The following is a 16,279-nucleotide window of genomic DNA, read 5'->3' on the forward strand; positions in this document are numbered from 1 at the left end:
TCCTTGGTAACACACGCATACCAAATTACCAAGCCTGTATTGAGAAGTAGCTAAAGACTTATGAGGATATGGGATGCTGAATGTCACTCAAAATTCATTTTCTCCATTCCCACCTCAACTACTTCCCTCCAAACCTTGGAGCAGTGAGTGATGAGCACAGAGAAAGATTCCACCAAGACATTACGAAGATGGAGAGCAACTACCAAGGCAAGTGGAACCCCAGCATGATGGGAGACTTCTGCTGGATGCTCTTGCATGACATCCCGGAGGCAAAATACACCAGATCATCTAAGAAAACACACTTCTAACTGTCTGCAGTACTATGAATTGTGTACATTGTGTCATCCAAGTATATTTATTCCGTCAATGTTCTTTATCTATCCTGTTTTATCTGTAACAAGCTGCTGCAACTGTTGAAATAAGCACGTACATACTCTGTATATACTAAAATGAGACTATTTAAAAGCCAGAAAACTAGAGGTGATAGAGCAAAACTGTTTATAAATTTGAATTCAGCACACCCAAATTTGTAAAAAACACCTATTCACATTCTTGCCTCAGACAAAAAATATTTTTTTGTAAACCAGTGTTATTAGTTTTCAACTATCTGTAATATGATTACCTACAGTCAAGGTCATTTAATACGGAATACCCTGATAGCCAAGGTTTTCTAATAAAGGATACCCTGACAGTCAAGACCTTTTACTCCAAGATAGCTGAACAGTCAAGATTTTCTAATTCAGGATACCTTAATAGTCAAAATTTAGTAACACAGAATATCCTATTAGTCAATTTTCTGACATAGTATACCCCAACAGTCAAAAGTCTTCTAACTAAATTAAAGGAAGCACTGTTATAAAATAAATATATACCACTTCATCAACATTTCTTATAAATCAAAATTAATAATACTTTCAAAAACCATGTACACATACCACATCAAACTTGTTCCAACCATTGTAATCAGAACCAGAGATTCTAACTGGTTTTTGTTCAGCTGAATTTTCATTTTCACTTGTTCTAACTTTTTTCTTCTTGGTTTTTGGCTTTGATATTTTGGTACGAACTGGTGGTATGTCCTGGGACAACATACTAAAATCAGCATGTGGAAGTTGATTAAACAACAAATATTCCAATAGAAGTACCCCAAAACTGCTAAAATCTCTAAATATTAAAATACAAGTTTTATAAAACTTAATGTTTTATCAAACTGGATTGCAGAAAAACTTGTGTTTCCAAAGTATGTTTTATTATAGGACATATAGCACAGTTAAACACAAAACAAACCAACACAACACTGGAGCTAACAAAACATTATTTGATTTATAATTAAAAATACTATCAACAGCTTTTTTCATCACAAGATAAAAATATGTATGTATGCTTAATTTTGATCTGTGTAGGTGGCTTGTTTGTATTAGATGTTAATATAAACACTTTTATGTTGATCAAAAATTTCATATTGAAAATACCAATAAATATTTAATGATGCATATTTTATAAACTATTCCTACTAGGTTACATTATGATATGGTTATATTAAAAATTATTTGTTTTATACAATCTGTTTTACAGTATTGATGTTATCCATAAGTTATTTCACTTAGGAAAAAATTGCACTGTCTATGTTTTTAAGCAAATCAAACTGACTGCAATGCACTGTTGGTAAAAGTATTTGGGTCTGAATAAAATAGATGCACCCACCACAAAAAAAAAACTCAGATGAACTAAGTAGCCACAGAGACTTTTCACTGGATGATGCCATTCATAGTGATTTTAACAAGTGCAAGAAAACACTGTCACTGAAGTGTTTTTTGGCAGTTATCATTTTCATAAATGCCAAAGGGAAAATATTCAATTCATATGAATTTATTTGAAATCATACAATAAAATTGTACATGCATGTCATATGGACAAGAAAAAATACACATGTAAGCTAAACAACAATAATTACATATTCTAAAATGTTCCTTGTTTCATGCTTTTATCTTCAATACATTTCTTTCAATCACTTAAAAAAGGAACTTGTTTTTGTGAAATTCCTTCACAACAAAGAAACTGCTGTTCTTAATATGTTTCTTCAGCATATAATAAAACTAATAAGATTGCTGTTGATATCAATATGAAATTTTAGGAATGACAAACAAATGAATAATTTTTCTGCACTCTTGAAAAGAAGCATACTGATATATATATATATATATATATATATATATATATATATATTTGTTTTCCATATTATTAATCATTACAAAGATACAAAGCATGGCAGACACATTTTAATATTATACATACAGATAGCAGGTTTTGAAAGGTTAAAAGCTCTTAATACTCGCTGCACATTTAAGTTTAGAACTTTGCTACATGCTATTATAAAAATAAAATTTAGTTCCTAATTTTAAGAAAATACATTTTAAGGCAATGAAAAGACTTGGCATAAGTAAATTTGGATACTGAAGTTAAAACATGACACAGAACAGATTTGGGGAATATTTAAAAACAAATTATTTTTAATTGAAGAAAGTTGGTTGGTTGGTTGATTTAGTGTTTTATGGCACAAATTAGCTCGGCCTATCTGTGCCAAAGGTCCAGTAAAAAGTTAAAACTAAAGTAAATTTAGTAAACTTCATCAAAGGAAATTAAGGTGAAACAAAACAAAGTTAAAAAAATTATAAATATCATAAAACCACTATTTACATCTAGTCTACAACATTAAGAGAAAAACTACAGTAATACAAGTTGTAAAGAACTTTCTGTAGCATAACTAATTATCATAACTCACATGGAAAACAAACAGGTAAGTGCAAAAACCACCATCAGTCACCTGAAGTTGACCTTTCCAGTCCTGGTTTTGAATTATTTAACATTATGGCCATTTTCTAATTTCAAAGTGAACTATGAACAGTGATTCTTAAAGGGGAATCACATTAAAAAAAGGTCTAATGTATAAATTTAAAACCTTAAATGGCATTAAAAAGATTAATGGCCTTTAAAAAACTTAAAACATTAACAAGGTGGACAGTGTCACCATCATCAGTAACACTGTCTAATGTTATGGATAAACCTTGGGACATAACATGTTTAAAATGGTGCCATCGTTGAGAGTTGTAATGACAGCTAAAAAGTAAAATGTGGCTTATAATGATTTAAGTGTTACACAGACAACACACTGATGCCTCAGTTCCAGATAAAAGAAAACAATGAATTAAAAAACTATGGCCAATGCATAGTCTAGTGAGAACTTTCTCTTTCCTATCCTTACAGAAGCAAGACAGCCAAATCCAATATAGAGTTTTATTTGGAAAAGGTTGTTATTGTATTGCTCACTCCATGTCGATTGCCAGTTGGCATGGAGCTGAGCCTTGAATGCAGGACCACAGTCCATGTATGGAACAGACACAGCTGTAACAGTGCCAAAACAGACAAGATTTAGCTGTAGTGTCAGCGAGCTCGTTCCTGCGAATACCAATGTGGCCAGGTATCCAGAAAAACTGGATAGAAGTAGATGTTATAGAGAAATGTGCCAGTCAGTTTTAAATATCAGCTAGAACAGGGTGTGAACCAATGTGAAGCAATTCCAGAGCCAGTAGAGAACTAAGCAAGTCAGTATAAATAGTGCAGTTTGAGTACTGCTTAGCTTCTATGTGATCCAGGGCAAAAGAAATGGCGTACAGTTCAGCAGTGAACATAGAAGCTGTAGAGGGGATTCTGCATGCAACCACCAAACCACAACAAAACATGGCAGAGCCCACACAGTAATTCAAGAAGGATATGTTCCTACTTATGTGATGTTACTTAAGATGTCTGTTCATAGCTGTGATGTTACTTAAGATTTCTGTTCATAGCTGTGATGTTACTTAAGGTTTCTGTTCATAGCTGTGATGTTACTTAAGGTTTCTGTTCATAGCTGTGATGTTACTTAAGGTTTCTGTTCATAGCTGTGATGTTACTTAAGATTTCTGTTCATAGCTGTGATGTTACTTAAGATTTCTGTTCATAGCTATGATGTTACTTAAGATTTCTGTTCATAGCTGTGATGTTACTTAAGATTTCTGTTCATAGCTGTGATGTTACTTAAGATTTCTGTTCATAACTATGATGTTACTTAAGATTTCTGTTCATAGCTATGATGTTACTTAATTCTTAGCTTTCTTTTGTTGGACCAAAAGATATTATGTAACCATGGTTGTTTAATGAAAATTATTATTAATCTAAATCGTTTATATGCTCATCTCTTGGCAACAGATAAAGAGAATAACACACATTTAAAATAGATAAAGCATCAGAGACAAATGAAATTTTTAATGGAGGTCAAAGATCAAATATGCAAGCTTCTCTGTTTAATGTGTAGCAGGGCATTACACAGTGGGCAGGTGTTTGGGGATTGCAATGTTCCTAAAAAATACCACTTTATAAAGAGAAAGGGGAGATATAAAAATTACCTTGAAAACTATAGTAAGACTTATTTCTGTATTGTGAAAATCTCTAATTAGATAAAATAGTGGAACACGTAACAAGTGAAAGACAACATGGATTTACCAAGAGGAAACTGTGTATTACTAATGGTATTTTTGAGGATATTACTTTTCATCTGAATTATAGAAATAGAGTAGATTTAATATACTTACTTTGCCAAACGACTTTTGATAAGATGACATACAAAAAAATTAGCTAAAGAGCAGCACACCTTTACACAATGCTGGCCAGGTTTTGTCTCTTGTATAAGAAAAAAAAAATCTTCATACTATACTTTTTGCATGAAAATATATTAAAATAGGTACAAAGACAATGTTTTGTAACATTACTATCATGGATAGTTTAAACAATAATACAAAAGAAATGTTTTATGTTCCTGATAACTTCTACAAACATGACTGAATGCTTTTGAAAATGGGTTCAGGCTTTGATGGGATATAAAGAAACAGTCTGAACTACAATGACTGAATACTTCTGAAAACAGGTTCAGGCTTTGATGGGATATAAAGAAATAGTCTAAACTACAATGACTGAATACTTCTGAAAACAGGTTCAGGCTTTGATGGGATATAAAGAAATAGTCTGAACTACAATGACTAAATACTTCTGAAAACAGGTTCAAACTTTGATGGAGTGTGAAGAATTAGTTTGAACTTCAAAGACTGAATGTTTCTGAAAATGGGTCCAGACTTTGATGGGATAAGAAGAATTAGTCTGAACTAAGGAAAGTAATGGGATAAATGATTCAAAATTTGCAAACAATCAATTGGGTTATTTATGACATTTAAAGGGAATATGCTACATTCATTGTATTGTAGGATGGTTAGACAGGCAAAAGCAAAAAGTTATTAATGGGTTACAGGCAAACTAGATCCTTATTACCAGTGTAAAGCATGATAGTCCAATGCTTAGTTGTTTTCTATTAATATTAATATGGGAATAACTGGTAATTTATTAAACTTGATTATGACACTCACTATGGGTTATTTCCAGTTGTAGTGAACATTTTATAAGTTATACAATTACTTAGCTAATGACCTTTAATGAATAAGTGCAATGTAATGCACTGGGATTATCATAAGTTATACCACACACTTAATACTGATCAGTACCCACTTATTGGCAGGATTAAAAAGGATCTTGGTGTACTGATGGATCTGAAAAGCTACTCAAGACCTTAGACAGTTTTTGTCACTTACAGTAATGCTAAAAGAATCTTAAAGCATATTTATACTATATATATTAACACTACAATGAAATAATTCTCTACACAAGTTATTAGTTATGCATCACTTGGAATACTGACTTATTAGAAAGAGTTCAGAGGACTACTACGATAATTCCAAAGATGGAAGATTTATGTTTCACGAATAGATTATGATACCTCTGGAGAAAAGAATAAGAGGTAATCTTATTGAAGTTTACAAGATTATCAGGGAAATCAACAGTAGAAAAGCCTGTGATTTCTTTGTGCTATGCTATGAAAAGAGAAGGAGTGGTCAAACGTTTATGATTAAGAAATACAAGCTAATCACTTGTTAACTGTTAAATATTTCATTTTTCTAACAGGATGATCAGCTTATGGGAGCCAGCATTTATATTAAAATGTTCAAATAGGAAATTGAATATTTGCTCCAAAAATAAAGGATGGATATACAATTAATTGTAAGGACAGCCTTAAAAACTGAAATGGTCTCTTATTGTTTGTACTCATAAGGTAGTTCCTTTAACTTCAAAGTTGAAAGTCAAGGGTGTTCTAACAACTGAATTACATGTGAAAGCATGCCAAACGTCAACGCCAATATTATAAAGCCATGGCTACTGCCACAGACAGAAAGGAGGCAATAAACGTCACTGATTGAGCACAGGATAGGTAGATTATTCAGTACCTGTCCTGTGAAAGTGGGTTTTCTTGTAGTTCCCCATCACCCCCATCTAATTCACTGGCTCGTTTGGTTTATCCTAGCCAAGGCACTGGATTTATAGATCCCTGTCACCAAGTGGCCCTAATAAAGGTCCATTAATTTCTTGATTAAATGGTTCGTCCATACTCTGCTGACTTGTTTCTTTTATTCACAACTCCAGCTTCTCAATCTTCAATATTTTTGACATCACTGATGTCACCACCACCATTACTGAAGGCCTTGGACTTCACTCTGCCCCAATGCCCACCAGATATTTACCAAATCTTGTAGTAGGCATTTACTGATACCACTGAAATAATTAATTCCTTGACATCTTAATATATTCATGAGTGGGGTGAAGAGGGATACTCGTATCCCTGAACACCTGACATGGAAAAGTGAAATACCTTTCCTTAAAACTAAATACCTGCTAGTTTGTTCATTCATCTGATTGGTGGCAGTCATTGTTATGGAAAAACTACTGACACTGATATCCACAGTTCAATTTAGTTTACTTGAACAACCTCAATATTTCACGTAGATTGTCACAAAATGACAACATAAGTTATCATGAGCTGATTGACATTAGTAACATGGAAGAATATTAACATATACATGTTGTGTCACCCTCTCCTTCTTTCTGAAAAATTAAAACCAGTCTAGACCAGCTTGTAAATTGTAGGAATAAGGATTTCCCATCTTGTAGTTTACTTTACTGTTGTCTGCATCAGGCAAGACTATAAATAAAGTATAATTACAAAAGGGTGGGTAAAAAGTACTCAAGGTATAAAAAGCTTGCCACACTTTAAATATACACTACAATATGCATTGTGTATACTATAGTTGTAGATGTACTAATCAATAACATGCAGTTATATAAATGTTGGTCATTACCTATTGTAAAATGTTTGTGTCATGATGTAGCTATATTTGCAAACCACTGATTTATTTGAGGCACACATTATCGCTGTGAGGTCTTGGGAATTTCCTGCCCATAGCTTAATCTACTGTAGTCGGTGCCAGTGCTAACGTTATTACGACCTAAAGACTAAACTGCTACATTTTTCGTGCTAAAATTGACAATAGGCACTTCGTTACTATAAATATAATTTACATCTTTTATCAATAGGCCTGTCAAATATCAAAGGTTGGTGTGACTTTTGCACGAAATTACATCTCAGTAATTTTATTTGGATAGGCAGTGTTAAGCCTAACGTTGTAATTAGTCACTTTACCTTTGATAAGTCTCTTTCCGAACGTTTTTGCGATTTCAACTCCTCATCTTTGCATTTGATTTCACTTTCCCAGTTGTTCAGTTCTCTTAAAAAACTCTGAAGTTCTTCATTATTTTCTCGTATTTGGTGTTGAAGTTGTATAGTCTTATCAGAATCCATATTTTATTTTTACTAATTTAGGCTTTAGACAACAGATTGCTTACATACCACGTAAAACTCAGTAGTCAATTGCTACTCCAACAAACAAATCTATACTCTTCATAAACTCACCAATACATAAAGCGCCATCTACAAAATCTAAATGACTAAAAATAAATTAGCAAAAATATGAAATACATTGTTATTTTTGTTGTTTGTAATTAACAATAAAACAAAACAATGGGCTATTTATGCTCAACCCACAATGAATATCGAAACCCGGATTCTAGCATCGTAACTCTGCAGACATGCCACTGTGGGCATATGAAACACCGAGTGTAACTTTTTTCTTGTCATTTCATTTCAGCTGTTTTGCCGAGCAGGTCATTATAGAATTGCACAAAGCTTTGAGATTAAAATGAAACTTTACACTACACACTGTACATGTAAGCTCACCAATTCATGAAGAGTGATATATGTGGATGAAGTTATGATTTGGGAAGAAAATTTGTTTTTTTCCATACAGGTTACAGAATAAATTGGAGAAAGGTAGTGAAAAAAAGAACCATTCGGTAATCTGGATAATTTAGCATTGGGATATCTACTTAATTAGGATCATCTACTGGAAGTGCCATCACATATATTTTATGAAACGTTTTAATACTAGAAATAAATAACCTTTCGACACCATTTTTTCTTTGAATGGACACTCAGCATTTCATGGTTTGTGTTTTAATGGAACGCTCTTGAAGAAGCTGTGATGACGAGAAAACCAACTTGTGGAGAAAATTATATATTTGAAAACGGCTGGTATAGATACAGAAAACATTAGTAGAGGAGCGAATAACGTTTTGATCTTCTTCGGTCATCGTCATGTTCACAAAGAAAGAAAGGGTTACTGACCTGTAGCTGACCAGATGTTTGAAAGAGGTTGTGTAATTGAGTATAAGAAAGTAGAAGGCGAGCTCAAATGTTGGATATATTTATTAATATAGGTATAAAGGTGTTCCTTTGTATTGGTTTACTATGGGTTTGATTTTTTGTATAAGTAAGGTTTCTTTAATTTTATGTTTGTTTCTTTATTTAGTATTTGTGTTTACTATGGCTATGTTTCGTTTATTTGATTTACAGTGTTCGAAAACGTGTGAAGTTGACTTTTTGTGTTCTTTAAATCTGGTTTACATTTTTCTACTTGTTTATTCCAATGTAGAAGCTGTGGTAGATATCATATTGTATTTTATAAATAATGCTGGTATTGTGTTTGCCAGTATAGTTTTTACATAGTATAGACCTTAGTTTTGTGCCTGGTTTTTGAATAAATTTAGCATTAACTGAAATGTCATATTTTGTTCCTGGTTTTTGCCAAATGTTGGTTATTTCTCTGCTGATGTCGGGAATATGGTTTCGCGATTTTTTAAGTAGTGAGGTATATTTACTTTAGTTAGTTGATTTTGCTTTTTCTCAAAGTGTGTGCTTATAATGTTTTCTGCGATTTGTGAAGGAATCTTGCTGATGCTGATGAAGTATTGTTTTATTTTGTCTAATTTGTCGTTTATTTTATCTGGTGAGCATAGTTTTATAGCCGTGTTTATTTAGTTTCTAAGTATATTGAATTTGTGTTTTGTTTCATGTGCTGAGTTCCAAGGAATATATAGTCCAGTATGAGTGATTTTTTGGTGGATCCCTGTTTTAAATTATGTATCGGTTCTTGTAATTTTGAAGTTAAAAAATGATATTTGATTGCTTTCTTCCTGTTCACATGTGAAGTTCATGTTAGGATGTATAGAGTTAATGTGACTGAAAAAATTAAGTGTGTGTTCTGAAGATATGAGTCCCGCAACCGTGTCGTCTACATATCTATACCAGTACAGTAGTAGATGTAATGCTGTGTTAATTGCTTGTTTCATAAAAATATTGGCAAGACCTGGTGATACTAAATTGCCCGTGCTTAGGCCATTTGTTTGTATATAGTTGTGGTTGTTCAACATGAAGTTTGTCTTCATCGTGGGAAATTCTAATTCTGTGAGGGTTGCTAATTGGTTGCTGGGAATGTATATTGATGGGTTAGAGCCTCGAACATAGAGTTCTAAGGCTATCTTGCAGGGCTCAGTGGTTGGGACTTCTGTAGAAAAATAACCAACATTTGGCAAAAACTAGTAACAAAATATGACATTCCAGTTAATACTAAATTTATTCAAAAACCAGGCACAGAACTAAGGTCTATACCATGTAAAAACTACACTGACAAAGACAACACCAACATTATTTATAAAATACAATGTGATAACTGCCACGACTTCTGTATTGGAGAAACAAGTAGAAAAATGGAAACCAGATTCAAAGAACAAAAAAGTAATCTTCACACGTTTTTGAACACTGCAAATCAAATAAACACAACATAACCATAGAAAACACTCAAATACTAAATAAAGAAAGAAACATAAACGCAAAATTATAAAAGCCTTACTCAACTCAAGCCCAAAATAAACCAGTACAAAGTAACACCTTTATACGTATATTAATAAATATATCCAACATCTAAGCACACCCTCTACATTTATACACTCATTTACGCAACCCCTTAAAACATGTGGTCAGTAACCCTTTCTTTCTTTGTGAACCTGACGATGACCGAAGGTCGAAACGTTGAGTATGCCGTTATAGAAAAATAACAAATTTTGATGTTTTTACGTCGCGTATTTGCAGTATTAAAATGCCATTTATACACTAATGTGCACTATAAAAATTAAATCATAAATTTAAGAGATGATCTGCTGGTAACTAGAATTTTCTTGGAAGAGGAACAACCTATTCAAGAAAGCATAAAAAGCTGAAATACAAACTTCAAGATAAACCCAAAATTTGGAAAATATTGGAAACTAGTGTCCAAAAAGTTTGAAAAAATTGAATTTCAAGTGAATTTTTCGGATTCCGCAAATTAGTGATCAAGTGGCCTTCAGTGAAAACGTGTGATACATTTCATATTTGATTGTTCAGCCAAAATAACGACTTCTGGCATCAAGTGAAAAGGCTCTTAAGCAGTGACTCATGGCAGAAAAAACCTAAATACTATTTCAGATGCCTCTGATTTTAAATGCAAATAGACAAATTAAATGAAATGCGAGAAAGAAAAACATCTGGAGTTTAACTTTACGTGATACGTATCACAAAATTAAAACGTATTTGTAAAATATAAAATTTTTAAAATACTTTGAAGTTATGTTTATTTTTAATGAACGTGTATTTTTAAGTTACTTTGGTACATAACAGGCCTCTAACGGTAGTTTGATCAAGCTTTTTTTTTGAAAGCCTAACACCATTTAATAGCCAGCTCATGTATAATATGTTTCCCTCGAACAATAGTTGAACCAAGTTTTTTGGAGGAAGCCTAACACCTCCATATAACAGCTAGCTCAACTGTACAATATGTCCCCTTGTGATGACGATAAAACCCACTTGTAGAGAAAATATATATGTAAAAACGGCTGATATGGGTAGAGAAGAATGAATACATCCAAAAGATGAAGAACATCTATCAGACACAAACAAATTTAAACCAATACACACAAATCCAACAATGACACACGAATCGCAACTAAACAAAATACTACTGAAAATGAAAAAAGCCAACACAATTTCAAAAACACTTTATTCCTACCTACGCATGACCAACTCACGCACACCACAAATGTAGGACATCCCCAAGCCTCATAAATCAGATTGTCCACTATGACCAATAATGTCCACATATGATTGTTTAATTACAATTTGGTAAATACGTAGCATGGGCATTCTCTAAATATGTAACATCAGCTAGCTCATTCATCAAAGACGATTTTAATTTAAAATCCAGTCTCAATCAACTTAATCATAAAGCCTTAATGGCCAGTTTCGATGTTATATCCCTCTTTACACAAGTCCCAACCGCTGAAGCCTGCAAGATAGCCTTAGAACTCTATATCCGAGACCCTAACCCAGCAACTAATTAGCAACCCTCACAGAATTAGAATTCCCCACGATGAAGACAAACTTCATGTTCAACAACCACAACTATATACAAACAAATGGCCTAAGCATAGGTAATCCAGTATTACCAGTTCTAGCCAATATTTTTATGACACAAGTTGAAACACAAGCAATTAACACGGCATTACATCTACCACTGTACTGGTACAGATATGTAGATGACACGAATGCGGGATTCACATCTACAGAACACAGAGTTAATTTTTTCAATCACATTAGCTCTTTGCAGCCCAACATCGACTTCTCATGTGAACAGGAAGAAAGCAATCAAATATCATTTCTTAACCTCAAAATGACAAGAACCGATACACAATTCAAAACAGAAATCCACCGAAAAATCACGCATAATTGACTATACATTCCTTGCGACTCAGCACACGAAACAAAACAAAAACTCAACATACTATGAAACCAAATAAACACAGCCATAAAACTATGCTCACCAGATAAAATTAACAACAAATTAGACAAAATAAAACAATACTTCATCAACATCAATAAGTTTCCTCCACAAACCGTAGAAAACATTATACGCACACACCCAGACAGAAAGCAAAATCAACCAACAAAAGCAAATATATATCACGAATCAAAAAATAACGAAACCATATACTGTTGCATACCATATATTCCCGATATCAGCAGAAAAATAACCAACATTTGGCAAAAACTAAAAACAAAATATGACATTCCAGTTAATACTAAATTTATTCAAAAACCGGACACAAAAGTAAGGTCTATACTATGTAAAACCTACACTGACAAAGACAACACCAACATTATTTATAAAATACAATGTGATAACTGCCACAACTTCTATATTGGAGATACAAGTAGAAAAATGGAAAGCAGATTCAAAGAACACAAAAAGTCACCTTTACACGTTTTCGAACCATGCAAATCAAATAAACACAACCATAGAAAATACCCAAATACTAAATAAAGATACAAACATAAACAAATGGAAAATTAAAGAAGCCTTTCTTATACAACAACTCAAACCCAAAATAAATCAATACAAAGGAACACCTTTATACCTATATCAATAAATATAATCAAACATCTAAGCACGCCCTCTACATTCCTACTCTCAGTTACACAACCGCCTACAAGCATGTGATCAATAACCCTTTCTTTCTTTTATATGCAAAAACGGCTCGTTTGAGTTGAGAAAATATTTTACATAGAAGAGCGAACAACGTTTCGACATTCTTTAGTCATCGTCAGTTTCACAAAGAAAGAAAATTTGTGAACCTGACGATGACCGAAGAAGGTCGAAACATTGTTAGCTCATCTACAAAGAGCTTTCTCTACTCATACCAGCCTTTTTTACATAAGTGCGTCCCCTCTTAACGATAATTTGAGCAAGTCTAACACCTATAAATAATAGCCATCTCAACTTTTAAATATGTTCCCATTTAACAATAGTTTAATGAAGGTTTTATTGGAAACCTGACACTTCAATATAATAGCCATCTCAACTGTATGTCTCTTTATAACAGTAGTTTGATCACGTTTTTTTGGAAGTCAAACACCTCCATATACAGTTACGGGAGAAAGTGTTCGTACCCGTGTCGTGAGTAGTTTTTTTCCTCATAACTTAAAAAGTATCACGATTAGGATAATGAAAGTAGTGTATATTATAAATAATATACTAACACACATCTACATAAATTTTTATGTAAATTTTACGACAAATAAACTGTTTATAAACAAATAAAAATAGGAGAGGCAGAAAATGTTCGTGTGTCTACTTTAATGGTCAGTTGTGTAGCCTTTCAGGTGAATTACTTGGCACAGTCTTTCCTCATAGCCCTCCATGATCGTTTGACAGTACTCGACTGGTATCTTCTTCCATTCTTCTTTACAGAAGGCCTCCAACTCTTGCAAGTTTTTCGGATGACACTGATGAACCCTGGGTTTCAACTCATGCCAGGCATTTTCAATTAGGTTGATATCGGGTGACTGCGATTGCCACTCCAGAATGCTTATATGGTTCCTCTGCAACCAGGATTGCACATATTTCAATGTGTGCTTAGGGTCATTGTAGTGCTGGAAGATCCAACGACGCCCAAGCCACAAGTTCCGAGCATCATTCTTGATATAAGTGCCTAATATATCAACGTACGCTTCTTTTTTTGTGATTCTGTTGATGCGGCGAAGGCTGCCTACACCAGAAGAGCTGAAGGAACCCCATAGCATGATCGAGCCACCTCCATGTTTAACTGTAGGGACGGTGTTCTTTGGAAGATTTTGTTAAACCTTCTTACGGAAAATATTGCGAACATTATTATGGCCGAAAAGCTCGATTTTAGTCTAGCTTGACCAAAGAATACTCTTCCAATAGGTAAAGGGTTTATCGACATGCCTTCTTGCATACCTCAATCGTGCTTCTAAATTAACAGGCTTTAAATATGGAATTCTATGAGGACGGCATGCTTCAAACCCAGAAGAGCGTAACATGTTTGTAACTGTAGAGGTGCTTACTTCAATTCCAGTTTCCCTTACCAGTTTCTATATGTCATTACGTGTTAAACGAGGGTTCCTATTAACTTCTCTGAAAACCCTCTTGGTTTTCTCTGGAATTTTGGAGGGACGTCCAGAACGAGGGAGGTTAGCAGTTGATCCTGTAAGCTTAAACTTGGCAGTTATGCTTTGAACAGTAGATTTTGGCACATTAAGTTGTGTAGCAATACCGGAGACACACGAGACTTGTATTGTACAATAACTCGGTTTTTTAAATCACTGGACAGTTGTTTCATGTTCGCCATGATGACCAAGCAGATAATGACGGAGATGGTCCTAAATTGCCGGAAGTACATTTTTTGCTGGCTAAATTACAATAATTATGAACCCAATATCTAGTTCTGGAATGGTATAATGTAGTTTATTTGCCAAACTAAACAAAGTTTTTGTGGGAATATCAGTGTTTTCACACGTTCTGAACTGTACGAACACTTTCAGCTCCTCCTATTTTTGGTTATTTGTTTATAAACAGTTTATTTGTCATTTGATTTACATAAATATTAAAGTAGATGTGTGTTAGTATAACATTTATAATATATTGTACTTCTACTAGCCTACTCATGAAATTTTTAAGCTATGAGCAAAAAACCACTTGAGATGCGGGGGTACGAACACTTTCTGTCGTAACTGTATTTTAACTAAACTCTGTATTTGTATTATCAGAGTGACGTCAAATATTTTTTCACTAAACACTATACTTGTGTGATAAGTGTTAAGTACAGGTATATTTTCACAAAACACTATTTGTATGATAAGTTTGAAGTATTAGTATATTTTCAATAAACACTACTTATGTGATAAGTGTGTACTACAAGTATATCTTCATGAAACACTATACTTGTGTGATGAGTGTGAAATACAAGTGTATTTTCACTAAACACTATACTTGTGTGATGAGTGTGAAATACAAGTGTATTTTCACTAAACACTGTACTTGTGTGATGAGTTTGAAGTACAGGTATACTTTCACTAAACACTGTACTTGTGTGATGAGTTTGAAGTACAGGTATATTTTTACTAAACACTGTACTTGTGTGATGAGTTTGAGGTACAGGTATACTTTCACTAAACACTGTACTTGTGTGATGAGTTTGAGGTACAGGTATATTTTCACTAAACACTGTACTTGTGTGATGAGTTTGAAGTACAGGTATATTTTTACTAAACACTGTACTTGTGTGATGAGTTTGAAGTACAGGTATATTTTCACTAAACACTGTACTTGTGTGATGAGTGTGAAATACAAGTGTATTTTCACTAAACACTATACTTGTGTGATGAGTGTGAAATACAAGTGTATTTTCACTAAACACTATACTTGTGTGATGAGTGTGAAATACAAGTGTATTTTCACTAAACACTATACTTGTGTGATGAGTGTGAAATACAAGTGTATTTTCACTAATCACTATACTTGTGTGATGAGTGTGAAATACAAGTGTATTTTCACTAAACACTATACTTGTGTGATGAGTGTGAAATACAAGTGTATTTTCACTAAACACTATACTTGTGTGATGAGTGTGAAATACAAGTGTATTTTCACTAAACACTATACTTGTGTGATGAGTGTGAAATACAAGTGTATTTTCACTAAACACTATACTTGTGTGATGAGTGTGAAATACAAGTGTATTTTCACTAAACACTATACTTGTGTGATGAGTGTGAAATACAAGTGTATTTTCACTAAACACTATACTTGTGTGATGAGTGTGAAATACAAGTGTATTTTCACTAAACACTATACTTGTGTGATGAGTGTGAAATACAAGTGTATTTTCACTAAACACTATACTTGTGTGATGAGTGTGAAATACAAGTGTATTTTCACTAAACACTATACTTGCTTTTTGTAGTAAAATTTTGAATTTATTTTGGGAATGCGCATTATTTCAGAATACTGGATTCACTTCCTATTTTGCTGGGGCTTTCCTTCTTTGATGCATCAGGATTAATTACTTCTCCAGACTG

The 16,279-nt window shown here is 33.3% G+C and overlaps 1 protein-coding gene across 5 annotated transcripts in view; it reads right to left on the reverse strand.

Annotated features, from left to right (window-relative positions):
* spag (RNA polymerase II-associated protein spaghetti) overlaps window positions 1–7,878 on the reverse strand; it is a 59,750-nt gene extending 51,872 nt beyond the window's left edge. For 3 of the 5 annotated variants that reach the window (XM_076513450.1, XM_076513451.1, XM_076513449.1), the window contains exons 1-2: window positions 7,616–7,878; window positions 936–1,079 (exon numbers count right to left, since the gene is read on the reverse strand). In XM_076513450.1, the coding sequence (XP_076369565.1) occupies window positions 936–1,079; window positions 7,616–7,774 (303 nt within the window). In that variant the 5' untranslated portion in view covers window positions 7,775–7,878. Of the gene's footprint in view, window positions 1–935; window positions 1,093–7,615 lie in introns of all 5 variants that reach the window. The other 2 variants (XM_076513453.1, XM_076513452.1) reach the window with 2 other exon arrangements.
* Between the last annotated feature and the right edge of the window lie 8,401 nt (window positions 7,879–16,279).

The sequence above is a fragment of the Tachypleus tridentatus genome, chromosome 7 (genome assembly GCF_004210375.1).
Source record: "Tachypleus tridentatus isolate NWPU-2018 chromosome 7, ASM421037v1, whole genome shotgun sequence".
Lineage (NCBI taxonomy): Eukaryota > Metazoa > Arthropoda > Merostomata > Xiphosura > Limulidae > Tachypleus > Tachypleus tridentatus.